At 47.0% G+C, this 15,166-nt stretch overlaps 1 protein-coding gene across 3 annotated transcripts in view; it reads right to left on the bottom strand.

Annotated features, from left to right (window-relative positions):
• The window catches only part of NOL6 (nucleolar protein 6), a 71,898-nt gene that overhangs the window by 15,418 nt on the left and 41,314 nt on the right, over window positions 1-15,166 (bottom strand). For all 3 annotated transcript variants that reach the window (XM_061613345.1, XM_061613343.1, XM_061613344.1), the window contains 6 exons: window positions 13,584-13,747; window positions 12,811-12,963; window positions 10,455-10,552; window positions 5,339-5,463; window positions 3,852-3,941; window positions 278-478 (listed from right to left, as the gene is read on the bottom strand). In XM_061613345.1, the coding sequence (XP_061469329.1) occupies window positions 278-478; window positions 3,852-3,941; window positions 5,339-5,463; window positions 10,455-10,552; window positions 12,811-12,963; window positions 13,584-13,747 (831 nt within the window). The remainder of the gene's footprint in view (window positions 1-277; window positions 479-3,851; window positions 3,942-5,338; window positions 5,464-10,454; window positions 10,553-12,810; window positions 12,964-13,583; window positions 13,748-15,166) is intronic.

The following is a 15,166-nucleotide window of genomic DNA, read 5'->3' as shown; positions in this document are numbered from 1 at the left end:
GGTCTTTTAACTTGTTTATCTGTGCTTCATGGTTTTAAACTTTGTATGGTTTTAAAATTTGTATATTTATTTTAACGTTCAATGTTTTTAATTTTTGTAAACCGCCCAGAGAGCTCTGGCTATGGAGCGGTATATAAATGTAATAAATAAACAGGCGCACTCCATGCTGCAGCACTTTGTTGCAGGTCCCACTTGTATAATAATCAACATAAAACTTGTGCTACTTCCCCCCCCCGCCAACTCTTCTTTATCCAACATCCTACAGTCTCATGCCTACCTGCAACTCCTGGAGGTAAAATTGAACTGGGTCGTAATCCACCACTGGGAAAGCAAAGGTATTCACGGCAGCATCACTTTTCAACATCCCCCGGCTGAAGGACTTGGCCGGCCGGTCTACTGCCTCCAAGTGCCTTGGAATCTGCTTGGGATTCAGGTGGATAAGGACATCATAGAAATCCAGAGGTGGGCGGAAGACCATCTGCAAGGAGAAAACCGGTTAATGGCAACTGGTGAGATGTGGAGCACAAACATGAAGGCAGGGCTGGAAGGACGTTTCTCCCATCAACAACATCTCAACAAGGCTAAGGCCAGGTCTCAGTAACCCCATCTGCAAATTACATTCTTGTTATTGCTGTATGCCATTAAAGCAAGTGATCTACTTTGTGAATGTGGCAACACCTTTTCTATCCCCTTTTCCGGACAGGGATAGCCTGGCCACTGTGATTCTCTAACCTCACAGTTAGACTACTGTAATGCACTCTGTGTGGGGCTTCCCTTGGGACTGGTCCAAAAGTTGCAGCTGGTGCAATACACTTCAGCCACGTTGTTGAGTGGAGCACTTGGGACATGCACGTATATTACACCTGAGTGCTGAGGGTACTGCACTGGCTGCCTATCAGCTACTGGGCCATGTTCAAGGTCTTCTTGTAAATATGTAAAGTCCTGAACAACTTGGGGCTAGGTTACCTGAAAGACCCCTGTATAGACCTGTAAGATCACTTAGATGATCTGGGGAAATTCTAGCCATGGCACCTCACTCTACAGAACATCACAGGGCAGTGACCTCAAAATTGGCACTTTTTGCCATTGCTATGTAATGCCATACAGAAAGCAGAAACCATCAGTTGCTTCATACATCTTCTCTTTTTAATTTGTTTGAATTCCCTGAATTCCTGTTTTAATATGCTTTTATGTCACTATTTTACTCGTTTTATGTTGCATTTTTGTTTAAATGATACTGTTTTTATGTTGTACACCACTTAGATATTCTTTCTTAAATATTAAAAGCGTTTATAAAAGTATTTGTTATGCTTAAACTAAACAAAACCCCCCTCCCATACACAGATGCAGCATTACCACATTCAGAAGGAATGTCAATTGTTTTGCCCAGGTCACTGCAAGCACCATCTAATCACCTTAGAACACAGGTGGACAGCCTGTGGGCCACATGTGGCCCTCTGCCCCATTTTAGCTGGCCACATTACCACAGTATCCTGCTGCTTAGTAAGAGAAGAGGGTGTGGCTGCAGAATCCCTGCTCAGCTGATTGGTGGGGGAAAGGGGGCTGGGATGCATGTAAACTTAAGCCGCAGACTGCCACCCTTTGCCACACTTTTAAGCATTTGTTCAGCAGCTGCCATGAGTGAGGCCAGATTCATCAAGATTTCTTTTGCCTTAAGGGAAATATCCTTAACAATATTGACTGTTAGATCTGCCGAGATCTTTTGCAGACTGAATGATGAGCTGACCAATTTCTTTGTGGACTTTGCTCACTGCAAATGGTGATTTCACTTTCAGCCATCTGATCAGCAATTTGTTCCAACTGAGTAGGCACAGGGGTCTCCCACTCTGACAATTCTAGCTTGGCCTTCGCAAATTCCAGCCCCCGGGGAATTTGCTTGGCCGTGGGGTGTAGGAGAAAAGCAAGGGTGTAGTCATCCAGGGTTTCAGGGGGTCTTAGACCCCTTATTTTTCTGGGAGGTGAGTCCCACCAGGGTTCCTATGTCTCCAGCATCCTACAAGCCAATCAAGCATGAAAGAGGAGTGCATTAGCCACTGAGAAGAGTCTTCTCACGTGCCTCCATGTCATTTCCTGCTGGTTGGATCCAATCAAAGTGAAAGGAGTTCCTATTAGTTCATACTCCAAAAAGCTAAGTTGTGAAGAGTGAGAATTTTATAACTGCAGAAGAAGAGACAGTGAATCCTGATGATAGCCTCCCATCTACATCATCAAGTAATTTGGCAGCAGGAGGAGATAAACATGTAGGCAATGATCTCAGTAATTCAAGTAATATCTCTGACAGTGGGAAAGGACAGTCACATGGGAACAGTTTACCATCATCATCTTCATCATCATATCCTGCCCTTTCTCCAGTAGGAGCCCAGGGCAGCAAACAAAAACACTAAAAACGCTAACACATCATAAAAACAGACTTTAAAATATATTAAAACAAAACAACCAGTAAAAACATTAAAACAAAACATCTCTGAAAACATTTAAGTTTTAAAAACATATTTTTTTAAAAAAAGTTTTAAAAACATATTAAAAAGCAATTCCAACACAGAGGCAGACTGGGACAGAATACTGCAGAAAGCAATATTCAAGCCTGTCGAGATTGTTCTATAATGTTAGAAGGTTGTATAGTCTTAGAAGGGGGTGTGGCTGTGACTATTATGAAAGAACCCTGCACTTCTGAATTTGCTACTACGCTGCATTACTACTAAGAGGGAATGCAGAAGGTCTTGGGTTCAGGATTCTTTGGGGGAAGCTATGACTGTTAAACTGGCATGAGTGTGCTTTAAATGTGGGGTTTGGATGTGACCCAGGTCTTGGAAGGCTGTTTTGGAGGATGTTATATCTCCTACTGTAGTCAAAGCGTGCTGTCAGTGTGTGGGGGGGAGCAGATAAGCCCTTTGTGGTGATTAGCGTTATCTTTGGAGATAGTCTCTAAATCAGATTGGGAGATAAAGCTGTCAGGGCTTGGAGGTTTCATTTAGCCGGCAGACCAAAGATTACCCACATCTGCGCTAAACAGATCTTGTGGAAAGTAAAATATTCTGAAATACCAGCTGTGACTCAGCAGCTGCAAGTGACATCTCTGTTTACGCATCTGCAGCGATGCTGACAGCTTAGCCATGAGTTCATCAGGTTTGGCTGTTAACTTCTCTTGCCAGGGAAGAGCCCGCTGCACTACTTTCGCAGACTTAGAACCCTGGCCACAAAGTAAAAATTACACAGAGCCCTAGGACAATGCTGCAACTGCCAGGCAGGCTCAGGAAGTGGTTGTCACTCTCACGTGGGCCTCAAGAACACCCAGCTCTAAAATCGAAGTACGAGGAAAAGCACAACGCATCATGCTCTGTCCAAACACGTCAACACATCAATCTATGCAGAAGCAACCAACCAACAAACAAAAGCAAACCCATACACAACAGACTACGGGGTGAATTTACTTCATTTTAAAAAAAAAACATAGCAGATTAAAATTTGGCAACCAAAGTAACAGAGATTTAGCGCTAAAAGAAACTCAGTTCTGCAACCTGCATCAACTAAGATTTCACTTCATGCATCTGACGAAGTTGGCCCCTTCAGTCCTCAAAATGTTTTGCAATACACCAACCTCCCTTCCACCTCACTCCCCTAGAGTAAGCAACAATGGCCGGCCTGCTGGGAAGCTAGCATACTGGCTCTGCCACACCTGGCAAGCTGCTTCTATCCACAGCCACCCTTGCGAGGTTGGCTACTACTGCACTCATTTTACAGACGTGTAGAGAAAACATGGTTTTGCCAAAACGAGTTCATGGCTTAAGGAGGGATTGGGTCCAACGTTGGCCCTATGGGGAGGAACTTACCTTTACATCCTGGCTTCCCAAAGGGTCCATGAGCTGCTTCTCCAAAGCCCGAAGTGACTCCAGAGCCAGCACAAGGAGGCGCTGTAGGATCTGAAGTGGGGTGGAGGAGAAGGACGGCTTTTAAAAAGGGGAGAACCAATTGTAGCCAGCACCACTGGTTAGCATGTGAGGACACTTGCCAAGGCCCAGGCCATCTAGAGACTCACTGGTTTTGCAAGGCCTAGTCTGATTTCACAGGAAAACTAACGAAGGTGGAGACATCAAACTCAGGTGGTGCCCCTGCCTCTGGACCCTTCCCCACAAGCAATAAGGTGGCCTCTTTTGCCCTAGAACAGCAGCACTCCCCCAAATAAAAACCCCATAACCCAAGAAGGTCAGCAGTTCTATGCTGCTTTATAGCCGAATAGCTTGCTCTTATTTCCTTTATCTTGCACTCCTTTAATTGCAGCAGCTGCCTGTTGTTTTCAGTAGCCTCGTTCACAGATAACACTAATGAATGAATGAATGAATGAATGAATGAATGAAGCCAAACCAAGTGTGACGAAGCAAGCATGCAAGTGCATGGAGTGAAAACCTGGGCTCCTGGTTTGTCTCCCCAAAGAAACCACAAGCGGTAAGCCAAGAATACAACCTTGGCTATAGTTTGTGATTTGTTGGGAGCGATATCAAAAAAACCAAACAAACCCTCAATTAAGCAGATGTTAGATTTAAGGATATTCTTATTATTTATTAGATTTGTTAGTTGCTTGTTACTCAAAGGTCTCCAGGCAACTTACAACACTGTTAAAAAACAAATATATTACACCATAAAAACAAAAACCACAATGACAAGCCCCACAGAAAGTTTTGGAAACACTAATAACAAACAATATCATCTTAGTCTATCAAAAGTTTGGGCAGGGGGAAAGATAAGTCTTGACCTGGCACTGAAAAGATGTCATCAGAGGCACCAGGCAGGCCTCACTGGGGAGCATGCTTCATAGATGGTGGACAGGGGCTTCTTAGTTGTGGCCTCTCCCAAGCTTCCCTAAGAGAGGGGACCTGGAAAAGGGCTTCAGAAGAAGATCTAAGGGCCTGGGTAGGTTTATATCAGGAAGCGTGTTCCAGATTTAAAGTTTAAAAAGGATTTTTTTAAGGGTCTTCATCCGATGCCAAATATACCACAAATTACTAGGCGCCGGGTGAGCCTTTCTGAAGGAAGGCTTCCACAAGCTGGGGTGTAATCACTGAAATGGCCCATTCCCAGTAGCCACTTGTTGCACCTCACTTGCTGGGGGCACCTGGAGAAGTGCCTCAGAGGGTTATCTCAGAGTCCAGAACGGCACCGTTAGAAGGCTACACAACACTGCTGAGGGAGGCATCCTTAGACCTGTTCAGTTTTAGTAAAGGCTGGGCCACTTCAGAGGCAACGAGAGAGGACGGATCTGAGGCTGGAAAACAAAGATTTGAAGATTTAGGCAAGGCAGGAAGGCTGCAGCTTGGCTTACTTGTGCTGAAGGCTTCTCCTTGGTCCACAACGAGTTCTGCCGGTCTCTGGGGGTAGCGATAAATACGACGGGGAGGTGAGGCCGGGCAGCAACAAAATTGTTCCTTATCTCCACATAATCTGCATCTGAATGCAAAACAAAACCCCAAACCCAAATCACAGGGTCAGGCAGTGCAAACTGTTGCGGGGAGGAGACTTAGCCAAGATTCTCTGATGCTTCCCATCTCTCTCTCTCTCTCTCTCTCTCTCTCTCCAAATATCAGTGCAAGCGGCAGAGAAGGGACGGGCCGTAGCTCGATCTTATCCGCATGCTGCTTCCCTTGAATATTTTATTCATATTTTGCAAGGCATGAGGAAAGAAAAGCAGGGCACTGAGCCCCAGTACATCCCCAGCGCTAGAAATCTGAATCACACACTTTCAAAATGCACCTTCAAAAGGCATGAGGACTAGAAACTTGCCTTTTTGTAAAAAAAAAAAAAAAAGGAAAGTTGAGATTTTTCAGAAACCTAAATTTTGCATAGAGAGTTATAGTGTTTCTACTATGCTACATTTTAACGGACCTTTAAAGGAACATAGTTATGACCTCCTGGAAAAAGCACCTGAACGGTAAGAATCCTGCTCTCTGAGAAGTATCACGTGGAGCTATTTAGACTGCAGGCACCTTTCATGGGAGGATTTATCGTATGGGGGTTGAGGGAATGCACAAATTCTGGTTGCATTTAGTAGCCAAAATTTGTGACCGGTACCAACTGCCCCTCCCTTTAGGAGGAGAGGGCGGCCGGCCGACTTGTGTCATGGTACTGGTAGAGGAAAGCAAGAGGCCGAGACTCAGGAGAGGGGCTATGCCACAAAGGCAGAAGATATAAAGAGCCTGTCTGGTGGATCATCTCATCCAGCAACATGTCCTCTCAGTGGCCAACGAGATGCCTCTGGGAAGCTCGCAGGCAGGACCAGAGCACAACAGCACTCTCTCCACTTGTTCACAAACAAACCCAGAGCTGCAAGGCTCTTTTTTATGTTCTTGTATCACCTTCAGCAACCTGGTGCACTCCAGATGTTTTGGACTACAACTCCCATCAGCCTGCGGAGCCTCCATTTACAAAAGTAATAAACATGTTCCACTTGGCTAGGGGGAAAAAAATCAGGCTTAAGCCAAGCCACTCTTTTGTTGTTATGTGCCTTCAAGTCGATTACGACTTATGGCGACCCTATGAATCAGCGACCTCCAAGAGCATCTGTCATGAACCACCCTGTTCAGATCTTGTAAGTTCAGGTCTGTGGCTTCCTTTATGGAATCAATCCATCTCTTGTTTGGCATTCCTCTTTTTCTACTCCCTTCTGTTTTTCCCAGCATTATTGTCTTTTCTAGTTAATCTTATTTGCTGTGTTAATTTTCCCCCGAGGATAATTTGTCAAAACACATTGTAGCAAGCAGTTAGGGCAAGCAGACCCACCATTTCCCACAGTTTGGCCGCAAAAGCAAGACACTATCTAATGTTTGTATGCCAATATTTTCAGTTCTTTGGGAAACAAGCCCATGTAAAGACACTGACGGAGGAGGCTTTCAAGCTGGTCCTGTTATTTTGCTAACCACTTGGCATGCCTGTGTGTCCAAAACCTGGAAATGACCTCACAAACCAACCACGCGTGAGAGAACGATCTGTAGAGTCTGCACCCCCACCAAAAACATGGTGAAGGCGTTTTCCAAGTGCGGTGAAGAGTTTTAAGTGGGTAAAGCAATGGGTAAAGCTTTCATTTTAGCAGAGACAGTCTTAAGAACAGCTTTATGGCATATGGCACATCAAAGCTCAGGTTGCCTTAGATCCACTTCCTGCATCATTAATAAGTCATCTGCATTTCCCCAAGACTGAATGATCCAAACATTATAGATAACAGACACTAGCCCTCTAGACATATGTGAGCTTTGAAGTACATACTTTTCAAATTCAGTGAGCACGCAGGAATGACACAGTATGTAAATGAAACATCTTAACTCCATGGAGTTGAAACAATAGTTTTTCCCTCATATTTGGCTGGTTCACCAGAGACAGGATGACCTCCTTCAAGCAAATCTTTCAATCTGTAGAGACCCTGATGTCCTCAGTTTCTGCAATGTTGGTATTTATTGACATAAAAAAAAGATACGAGGATCTGTAATGGGTACAGGGTGCAAAGCCAGTGGGGTATGTTTATGGGCCCGAGACTTATAAATAATGACATAAGAAGAGCCAATTGGATCAGGCCAGTGGCCCATCTAGTCCAGCATCCTGTTCTCACAGTAGTCAACCAGGTGCCCTAATGGGAAGCCTGCAAGCAGGACCAGACAGAGCATTCTCCCCTCCTGAGGCTTCCGGCAACTGGTTTTCAGAAACATACTGCCCCCGACTGTGTGAAGGCAGAGCATAGCCATCATGGCTAGTAGCCATTGATACCCTTATCCTCCATGTATCTGTCTAATCCTCTTTTAAATCCATCCAAGTTGGTGGCCATCACTGCCTCTCATGGAAGCGAATTCCATAGCTTAACTACGTGCTGTGTGGAGTACTTTTTTTTTTTGCCTCTCCTGAATCTTCCAACATTCAGCTTCATTGGATGTCTACAAGCTCTAGTGTTACAGCTATACAGCTCAGGACCAGGATGCCTGAAAGACTGTCTTATCCCTTACATACCCAGTCGAACACTGCACACTGCATGTGAGGGCCTCCTGCAGATACCACCTTATCAGGAGGTTCGTTCCGCACAACATAGGAAATGGACCTTTAGTGTGGCAGCATCTACCCTGTGGAATTCCGTCCCCTTGAATATTAGGCAGGTGCCATCTCTGTTATCTTTTCGGCACCTTTTGAAGACTTTTCTTTTTCAACAAGCCTTTTAACTTGAGAGCTATCCCAGTCTGTGTCAGTGTCAGAATTGCTTAATATGTTCTTTAATAATATTTTTAACCCTTTTTTAAAAAGTTTTTAAATGTTTTTAATGCTGTTTTGTCTTAATGTATTTTAAGATTTGTTTTTATGATGTTTTAAAGTGTTTTTAGTGCCTTGTTTGCCGCCCTGGGCTCCTGCTGGGAGGAAGGGCGGGATACAAATTAAATTAATAATAATAATAATAGTGTTATGAGAGAGAAAAGGCTTCTCTCTGTCCACCTTCTCCACGCCATGCACAGTTTTATAGCTCTTGTGAGGCAGCTCTTGTGAAAAAGTAACTTGTTTCATGAGCAGTGTGTGGACAGCAGCAGATAGGGAACAAAGTCAACTATTAATGATGGAAGTGGTTCTATGAAGAACTCCATGGAAAGCCAAGGCTGACTATCTTAATTTTGTATTAAAATGGTGCGAATCATAGAATCATAGTTGGAAGGGGCCTATAAGGCCATCTAGTCCAACCCCCTGCACAATGCAGGAATCCAAATCAAAGCATTCCCAACAGATGGCTATCCAGCTGCCTCTTGACTGCCTCTAGTGTCGGAGAGCCCACTACCTCTCTAGGTAATTGGTTCCATTGTCATATGGCTTTAACAGTAAGGAAGTTTTTCCTTGCAGCGGCTTTTCCAGCATTCAAACCAGCCAACTGAGAACACAGGTAACAAATATATACAGCAGAGGCAGCCAACATGCACACACACCCCAGATGTCGCTAGACTCCCATCAGCTCAAGCCAACATGGCCAGTGGATATGGATAATGGAAGCTGCAGTCCAACCAGATCTGGAGAGCACTATGTTGGCTACCCCTGATACACTGCCCCTCGTTGCTGCAAAAGATGCTGATGAGTCTGGCACCATCTAATCCTTGAAGTGGTGTACAGAAACAGAGCTGTGCATAACTTTCCCCAAAATGAAGCTGATCTGCAGTCGGAGGCTGCATGCTTTGGAATACCATTTGCTGGAAACTGCAGGAGGGGAGAGTGCTCTTGCATTCAGGCCCTACTTTAGGATTTCCCACTGTGGCTGGCCACTGTGAGAATAGGATGCTGAACTAGATGGGCCCCCTTTGGCCTGATCCAGCAGGCGCTTTTTAGGGTCCTTTGTGGGGGGGCTCAGGACAGACGAAAAGAAGCCCCTCTCCACAAGGCGAGCACAATTCACTATCAGAAGCTATAGTGATGGAAAGAAGCTTACAGACAAACTAGATGTGGGTGACATTAGGGACTGGCAAATAAGATCTTTCGTGTTTTAAAGAAAAATGTTAACAGCAGCTGCAGGGACTCCCAGTCAGGGTCAAGGCATTAGCCTTTTCATCTGGGACAATTTTCCAGATGAATACCACCCCCAATACTCAGATGGGACAAAAAGCACTTGGGGGGGAGATATTTTAAACTAGGAAAACAACACAGGGGAAAGGGTTAAGTCCCCTCCCAAATATTGCAGTCCCTATCCAAAATGACCCTCCCAAGCTGTTAGCAATACTTTTAAAAAACTGAGAGAGATTCAACCCGTGTCTAGTTAGACCCTGAGATCCCTTATAAAAAGGTGTCTGTGGGGGGGGAACAATGCAAATTGAAACAAGTTATACTGGCTGCTATTAGACACAATGGCAAAAATGGAGCCTCCATGTATAGAGGAAGTATATCTCTCCGAGTACCAGGCGCTGGAGACGAAAATAAGAATGAGATTGGGCACTCCCTTCCTGCTCTGCCTGTTACCTTCCAGAGCCATCTGGCTGGCTATTGATAGAGGCGGAATGCAGGATCCAGCAAGTGAATCCTCGTGTTCAAAGAAACAAAAAAGAAAAGAGTGATGATTACCCTGAGCGTGTATAATCACGCTCAGGGTGATCTTAGCATGTCAGAGCTGAATGTACCTTAAAAACAAAAAGGAGCAGGAAGGTTTTAAGCAGCAACGGTACAAACTGGATTACAAATCCACCTGGCTTTGCTGCAGGGATCAGGTTACTAAACCCCTCCGAAGCAAGGTGCAAGAAAACCAGGAAACAGTAATAACACAGCGTGCTGCTCTTGATTCGTTCAAGGCAAGCCCCACCCAAGGGACCCTTGGGAGAAGGTCTGCCATCCCCAGAAAAGACTTACAGACTTTTCCCTAAGAAAAGGAAGCTGGAATGCCCATGCAACGGCCCCTCCCTCCCTCCTTCCGCCCCTGCATCTCCCATCGGCTCTCTCACCGTTCAGTTCGGCATTCAGGTTCACGATGAGGGGGCTGTTCTTCCAGTCAAAAGTGGAGAGTAGTAGGAGGAACCGAAGGAAGCCCACTTGGGGAGAGCTGTGGGGAGAGGAAAGGCATGATGAGGGGGGGACTTGTGAGGTACCACGCGCCAAGGTCCCCCTTCAGACTGAGAACTTAAGAACCGGACAGCCTGCCTGCTGGCATCCCTGTGCTCACAGTGGCCAACGAGACGCCCCAGTGAGAAGCCCGTAATCAGGACCTGGGTGCAAGAGCACTCTCCCCTCCTGCAGTTTCCAGCAACTGGGGTTCAGAGGCATATACTGCCACTGAAAGTGGAGGGAGAATGTAGCCAGCATGGCTAGTAGTCACTGATAGCCTTTTGTCTCGTCCTCTTTTAAATGCATCCAAGCTGGTGGTCCTCACTGCCTCTTGTGGGAGGGAATTCCATAGTTTAACTCTGCGCTGCATGAAGAAGGACTTCTGTTTGTCTGTCCTGAATCTTCCAACATTCTGCACGTACAAGAGTTCTAGTCCTTATAACAGGACAACTAGACACTCCCAATTCCCCTGAACACAGTAAGGTGCCTTACACTAGATCAGCATATTTGTCCACTTAACCCACTATTGTCTGCTCTGACAGGCAGCAGCTCTCCAGAGTCTTAAGAAGGTCCTTCCCATCACCTGCTATGCAAGACCCTTTTCAAACTTTGGGGATTGAAACCAGGGAGGGGCCTTCTGCAGGCAACACTATCGCTCTGCCACCGAGTTTCAATGCTTCCCCAGCAAGAGAAGAACAAAATGCTTCTGAGAAGCACATCAGTGGGGACCTGCTCAGACCTCAGGCTTGTGAGGTCTACTGTGTTTTTACTAGAATCTCAAGATCAAACAACCAGAGGGGGCTGGTGCAAAAGACACACCCTTCATATTAAGGGATCCTGAGCACAGGGATACTTTTTTAAGTACCAGAATTGAATAGCGCTCACAATCCTCCCATAGAACAGCAATGGGCGATATATCCAATAGGCAATATATCCAACGGGCCACCTGTCAGCGCAAGGACTTGCATGTGCGCAACAGAACTCCCCCCACTCTTCACTCCCAGGATTCAATGCACAACCTCCCCAAACCTGCTCTGGAGATTTGGGGGGAAACCCAGAAAATATTTAGGGGTGCGCAGGGAGAGGAGAGGGGAAAGTTCCGTTATGCAAGTGGAAATCCTTGTTGGATACTACATCATCATAATCTATTATTGTTTTTAAAAACAGGACAAGAGCAACCAGGCCTAGGGTTAGAAAGAAAACAAGATGAACACCTAAGGCAGACACCTTTTTATCTAGCTGGAAAAGCTTGTCGAACCAAAAATGTCTTCCTTTCCAGGACGTACACTCAGGGCTACTCCCAGACTTTTTTTTTCATTTCAGCTGTGTAATTTAGGGCAGCAGAGTCATTTTGTTCCCGCTCCTGTTAAAGAACTGGGCGTCAGAAACTCCCACAAATCACCCAGTGAACTGCTAGCAGATCCCAGGGTACCTTCTGCCCGTCCCTGCCATAGCCCTTTTTATAATTTATTTTGCTGCTTCTGGCACACAAGATATACTGCCTCTGAACAAGGAGGTCCCACTTATGCATGTTTAAAACGGAAATGGGCTGCCTCCAAGTCGATCCCGACTTATGGCGACCCTATGAACAGGGAATTCATGGTAAGCGGTATTCAGAGGGGGTTTATTATTGCCTCCCTCTGAGGCTAGTCCTCCCCAGCTGGCCAGGGCCTGCTCAGCTTGCCACAGCTGCATAAGCCAGCCCCTTCCTTGTCCGCAACTGCCAGCTGGGGGGTAACTGGGCTCCTTGGGACTATGCAGCTTGCTCAGGGCTGCACAGGTGGCAGGGCACGTAACCCCTGAGCCACTCACTGTGGGGTGATCTTTAGCTGGCCCTTGACACCCAGGAGACACAAGTGGTGATTTGAACTCACAGACTCTGGACTCCCAAGCCAGGCTCTCCTCCACACTGTGCTATACCAGCTGTTATGTATGTTTAATGTAGCCTCTATTAAATGGGTAATTGCAGCTTCCCATTCTTCCTGTGTCATAACTGGAGAATTAACTTTGGATTAAAAGTGTCGGGTCTGATCCAGTAAGACATGTTTCTAGGGTACATTCAGAGTTTCCTCAGGTTTTGGGAAGGCCACAAGCAGGATATGATGTTAACAGCCCTTCTCTGCCACATTTGGCAATCTCAGGGCGAATCCCCCGAGACAGGGAGGAAACAGGAAAACCCTGCCAAGCATAATAAAGGAGGGAAGATATCATACTCAGGAGGCTGTGAAGCAGATGTCCCGCCGAGTGGCCCCTTACCTGGGTGCGGTGAAAGGCGCTGGGCACAGGAAGAGGGAGGCCACCAATAAGTCCACGCATTCCTCCGAGAGGCTGTCGCTCAGCAACTGAGCGCTGATCCAGCGTTTGGCGAGACGGCAGCAGCCACTGAAAGCAGGATGTTGCTGCTGGAGGCTTGGGGTCGGGGAAAGCAAAGAGTTTGAGAGCTCTCTACTGTATCTGCCAGCAACATGTTTACACACACACACACACACACACACGTGCGCACGCCATACTTGAGAGTGAGAGGGGATTGAGAGACGCCGCTGCACAACACAAACCTGATTACAGCAGGAGCCCACAGTTCTATTCCAGAGGCAGCGTGCTTCTGAAAACCAGTTGCCGGAAGCCTCAGGAGGGGAGAGTGTTCTTGTACTCGGGTCCTGCTTGCGGGCTTCCCCCAGGCACCTGGTTGGCCACTGTGAGAACAGGATGCTGGACTAGATGGGCCACTGGCCTGATCCAGCAGGCTCTTATGTTCTTATTAAGAACATAACAAAATTCCTGCTAGATCAGGCTAAAGGAGGCCCATCTAGTCCAGCATCCTGTTCTCACAGTGGCCAACCAGGTGCCCCCAATGGGAAGCCTGCAAGCAGGACCCGAGTGCAACAGCAATCTCCCCTCCTGAGGCTTCTGGCAACTGGTTTTCAGAAGCATCCTGCCTCCAACGGTGGAGGGAGAAGATAGTAATTGTGGCTAGTACGCATTTTTTTGGCTGCTCCAGCCGGGGCAGGAGATGTTCCCTCCTCCCTTACCCGTGAAGAGAGCTGGTTAAAAACGGCAAATGCAGCGTCTCCATCTCCAGCCTCTGGGATTCCTTGGTGTCCTGGTGTGTCAGCATACCTGTGGGGGTGACTACCTCCTTCAGGATTTGGGGCTCTCGGTGGTAAGCCACCTGGAGACGGAAGACATAGCCGTCCTGAGGACGAGGAGAAAGAAGCAAAGAAGAGGAAGAAAGTGCATTTATTTACTTACTATACTTACTAGGAGCTTCGCCCTTGCATGCTTTGCATGCCAATCCCAACACCCCCAGGCACCCTCACTCCCCTCGCCAATCCCCCTGTGCTTCCAGGAGTTGGTGCACATCAGCCGCCATCAGCTCACTTGTGCTCCTCACTTCCTTGCCTCCCCTGTTCCTCTACCCCGCTGCCACCTCCATCTCTGTTTTTCTTCTCCGTTAAACCTACCTCCATTTCACTCCTGCTTGCCTCCTTTTCTCCCTCCACTAAATCTTCCCACCCCCTTCTTCGGCCTGCCTCTGTTTCTCTCCTCCGCTAAACCTCACCACTACCCCACTTTACTCCTGTCCTTCTCGGGTGCACATGCATGCACACCTGTCAGCTGAGCGCCTTGGAAGCTCACTCTCCTGGCCTGGCCACCACCATGGAATGCTGCAGATTATTATGCTGTAGTTCGCACCGCCACCTGTCTGCAGCCAAGCAAACTGCAATGTGACGCTTACATTTTTATTATATAGTATGTTTGGCAGGCACCATCTGCGAGAGGGACTTTTCCCGAGTGCACCCCATTGCTTGCATCACCTGACTGGAGTGGGAAAAAGAAACCTGCCTTTGGAAGCATTGGCTGCAAGCGGATGAAGGCTACGTGATGACTCCCATTCCCCTACACCTTTTATCAAGGGTAGGTGCCACCGCACTAAAGGCCCTGATAGGATGGTATCTGCAGGATGCCCTTTCCTGCAGAACGCAGTGATCGGTTGAGTATATAAGGGGTGAGACAATCTTTCAGGTATCCTGGTCACAAGCTCTATAGGGCTTAGTTAACCATTGCCAGCACCCTGACAATGCAGAGCACGATGGCTATCCTGGCTACCTCTTTTGGAATCAGACTCGGGATCAATGATGCGCTTTTCTGTGTTGCCTTTAATGTGAAACTTAACACACAAGCGCTGCACAGATCAGACTACAGCTCACACAGGGCTCTGGGTCCTGACAAGGTATTACCAGGCATGGCTACTCCAGTAAAGATGTTGTCAGAACAGTTTGACACGAACCCCAGGGACCCCTTAAATTGGATTGGGATGAGCACACTACTTGCACAGGAAGTCTCACTCAGTTCGGGACTGGTCAAGCAACCCGGCATTCCTACGACGGAGCTCAGTCTGTTAGTGCCTGCGCAAGCAACTGCACATACTTGGTGACAGAGCCGGAGAGACCTTGGCCAGTTCTTCCCCAAGTTCTACTTACAAGCACTTGCACCACTCCACAGAATATCTATGACGGGGTGGGTTGGGGGATGTTCAGGAGACAGTGAATGCTCTTGGTTGGGGGTTCACCTGGTAACTCCCCCTCATCTGTGGCAACCCGCACCTCAGAAG

Source organism: Rhineura floridana, chromosome 1, assembly GCF_030035675.1.
Source record: "Rhineura floridana isolate rRhiFlo1 chromosome 1, rRhiFlo1.hap2, whole genome shotgun sequence".
NCBI lineage: Eukaryota > Metazoa > Chordata > Lepidosauria > Squamata > Rhineuridae > Rhineura > Rhineura floridana.
Note: the sequence above shows the minus strand (reverse complement) of the source record. Positions and strands in the feature narration are given on the sequence as shown.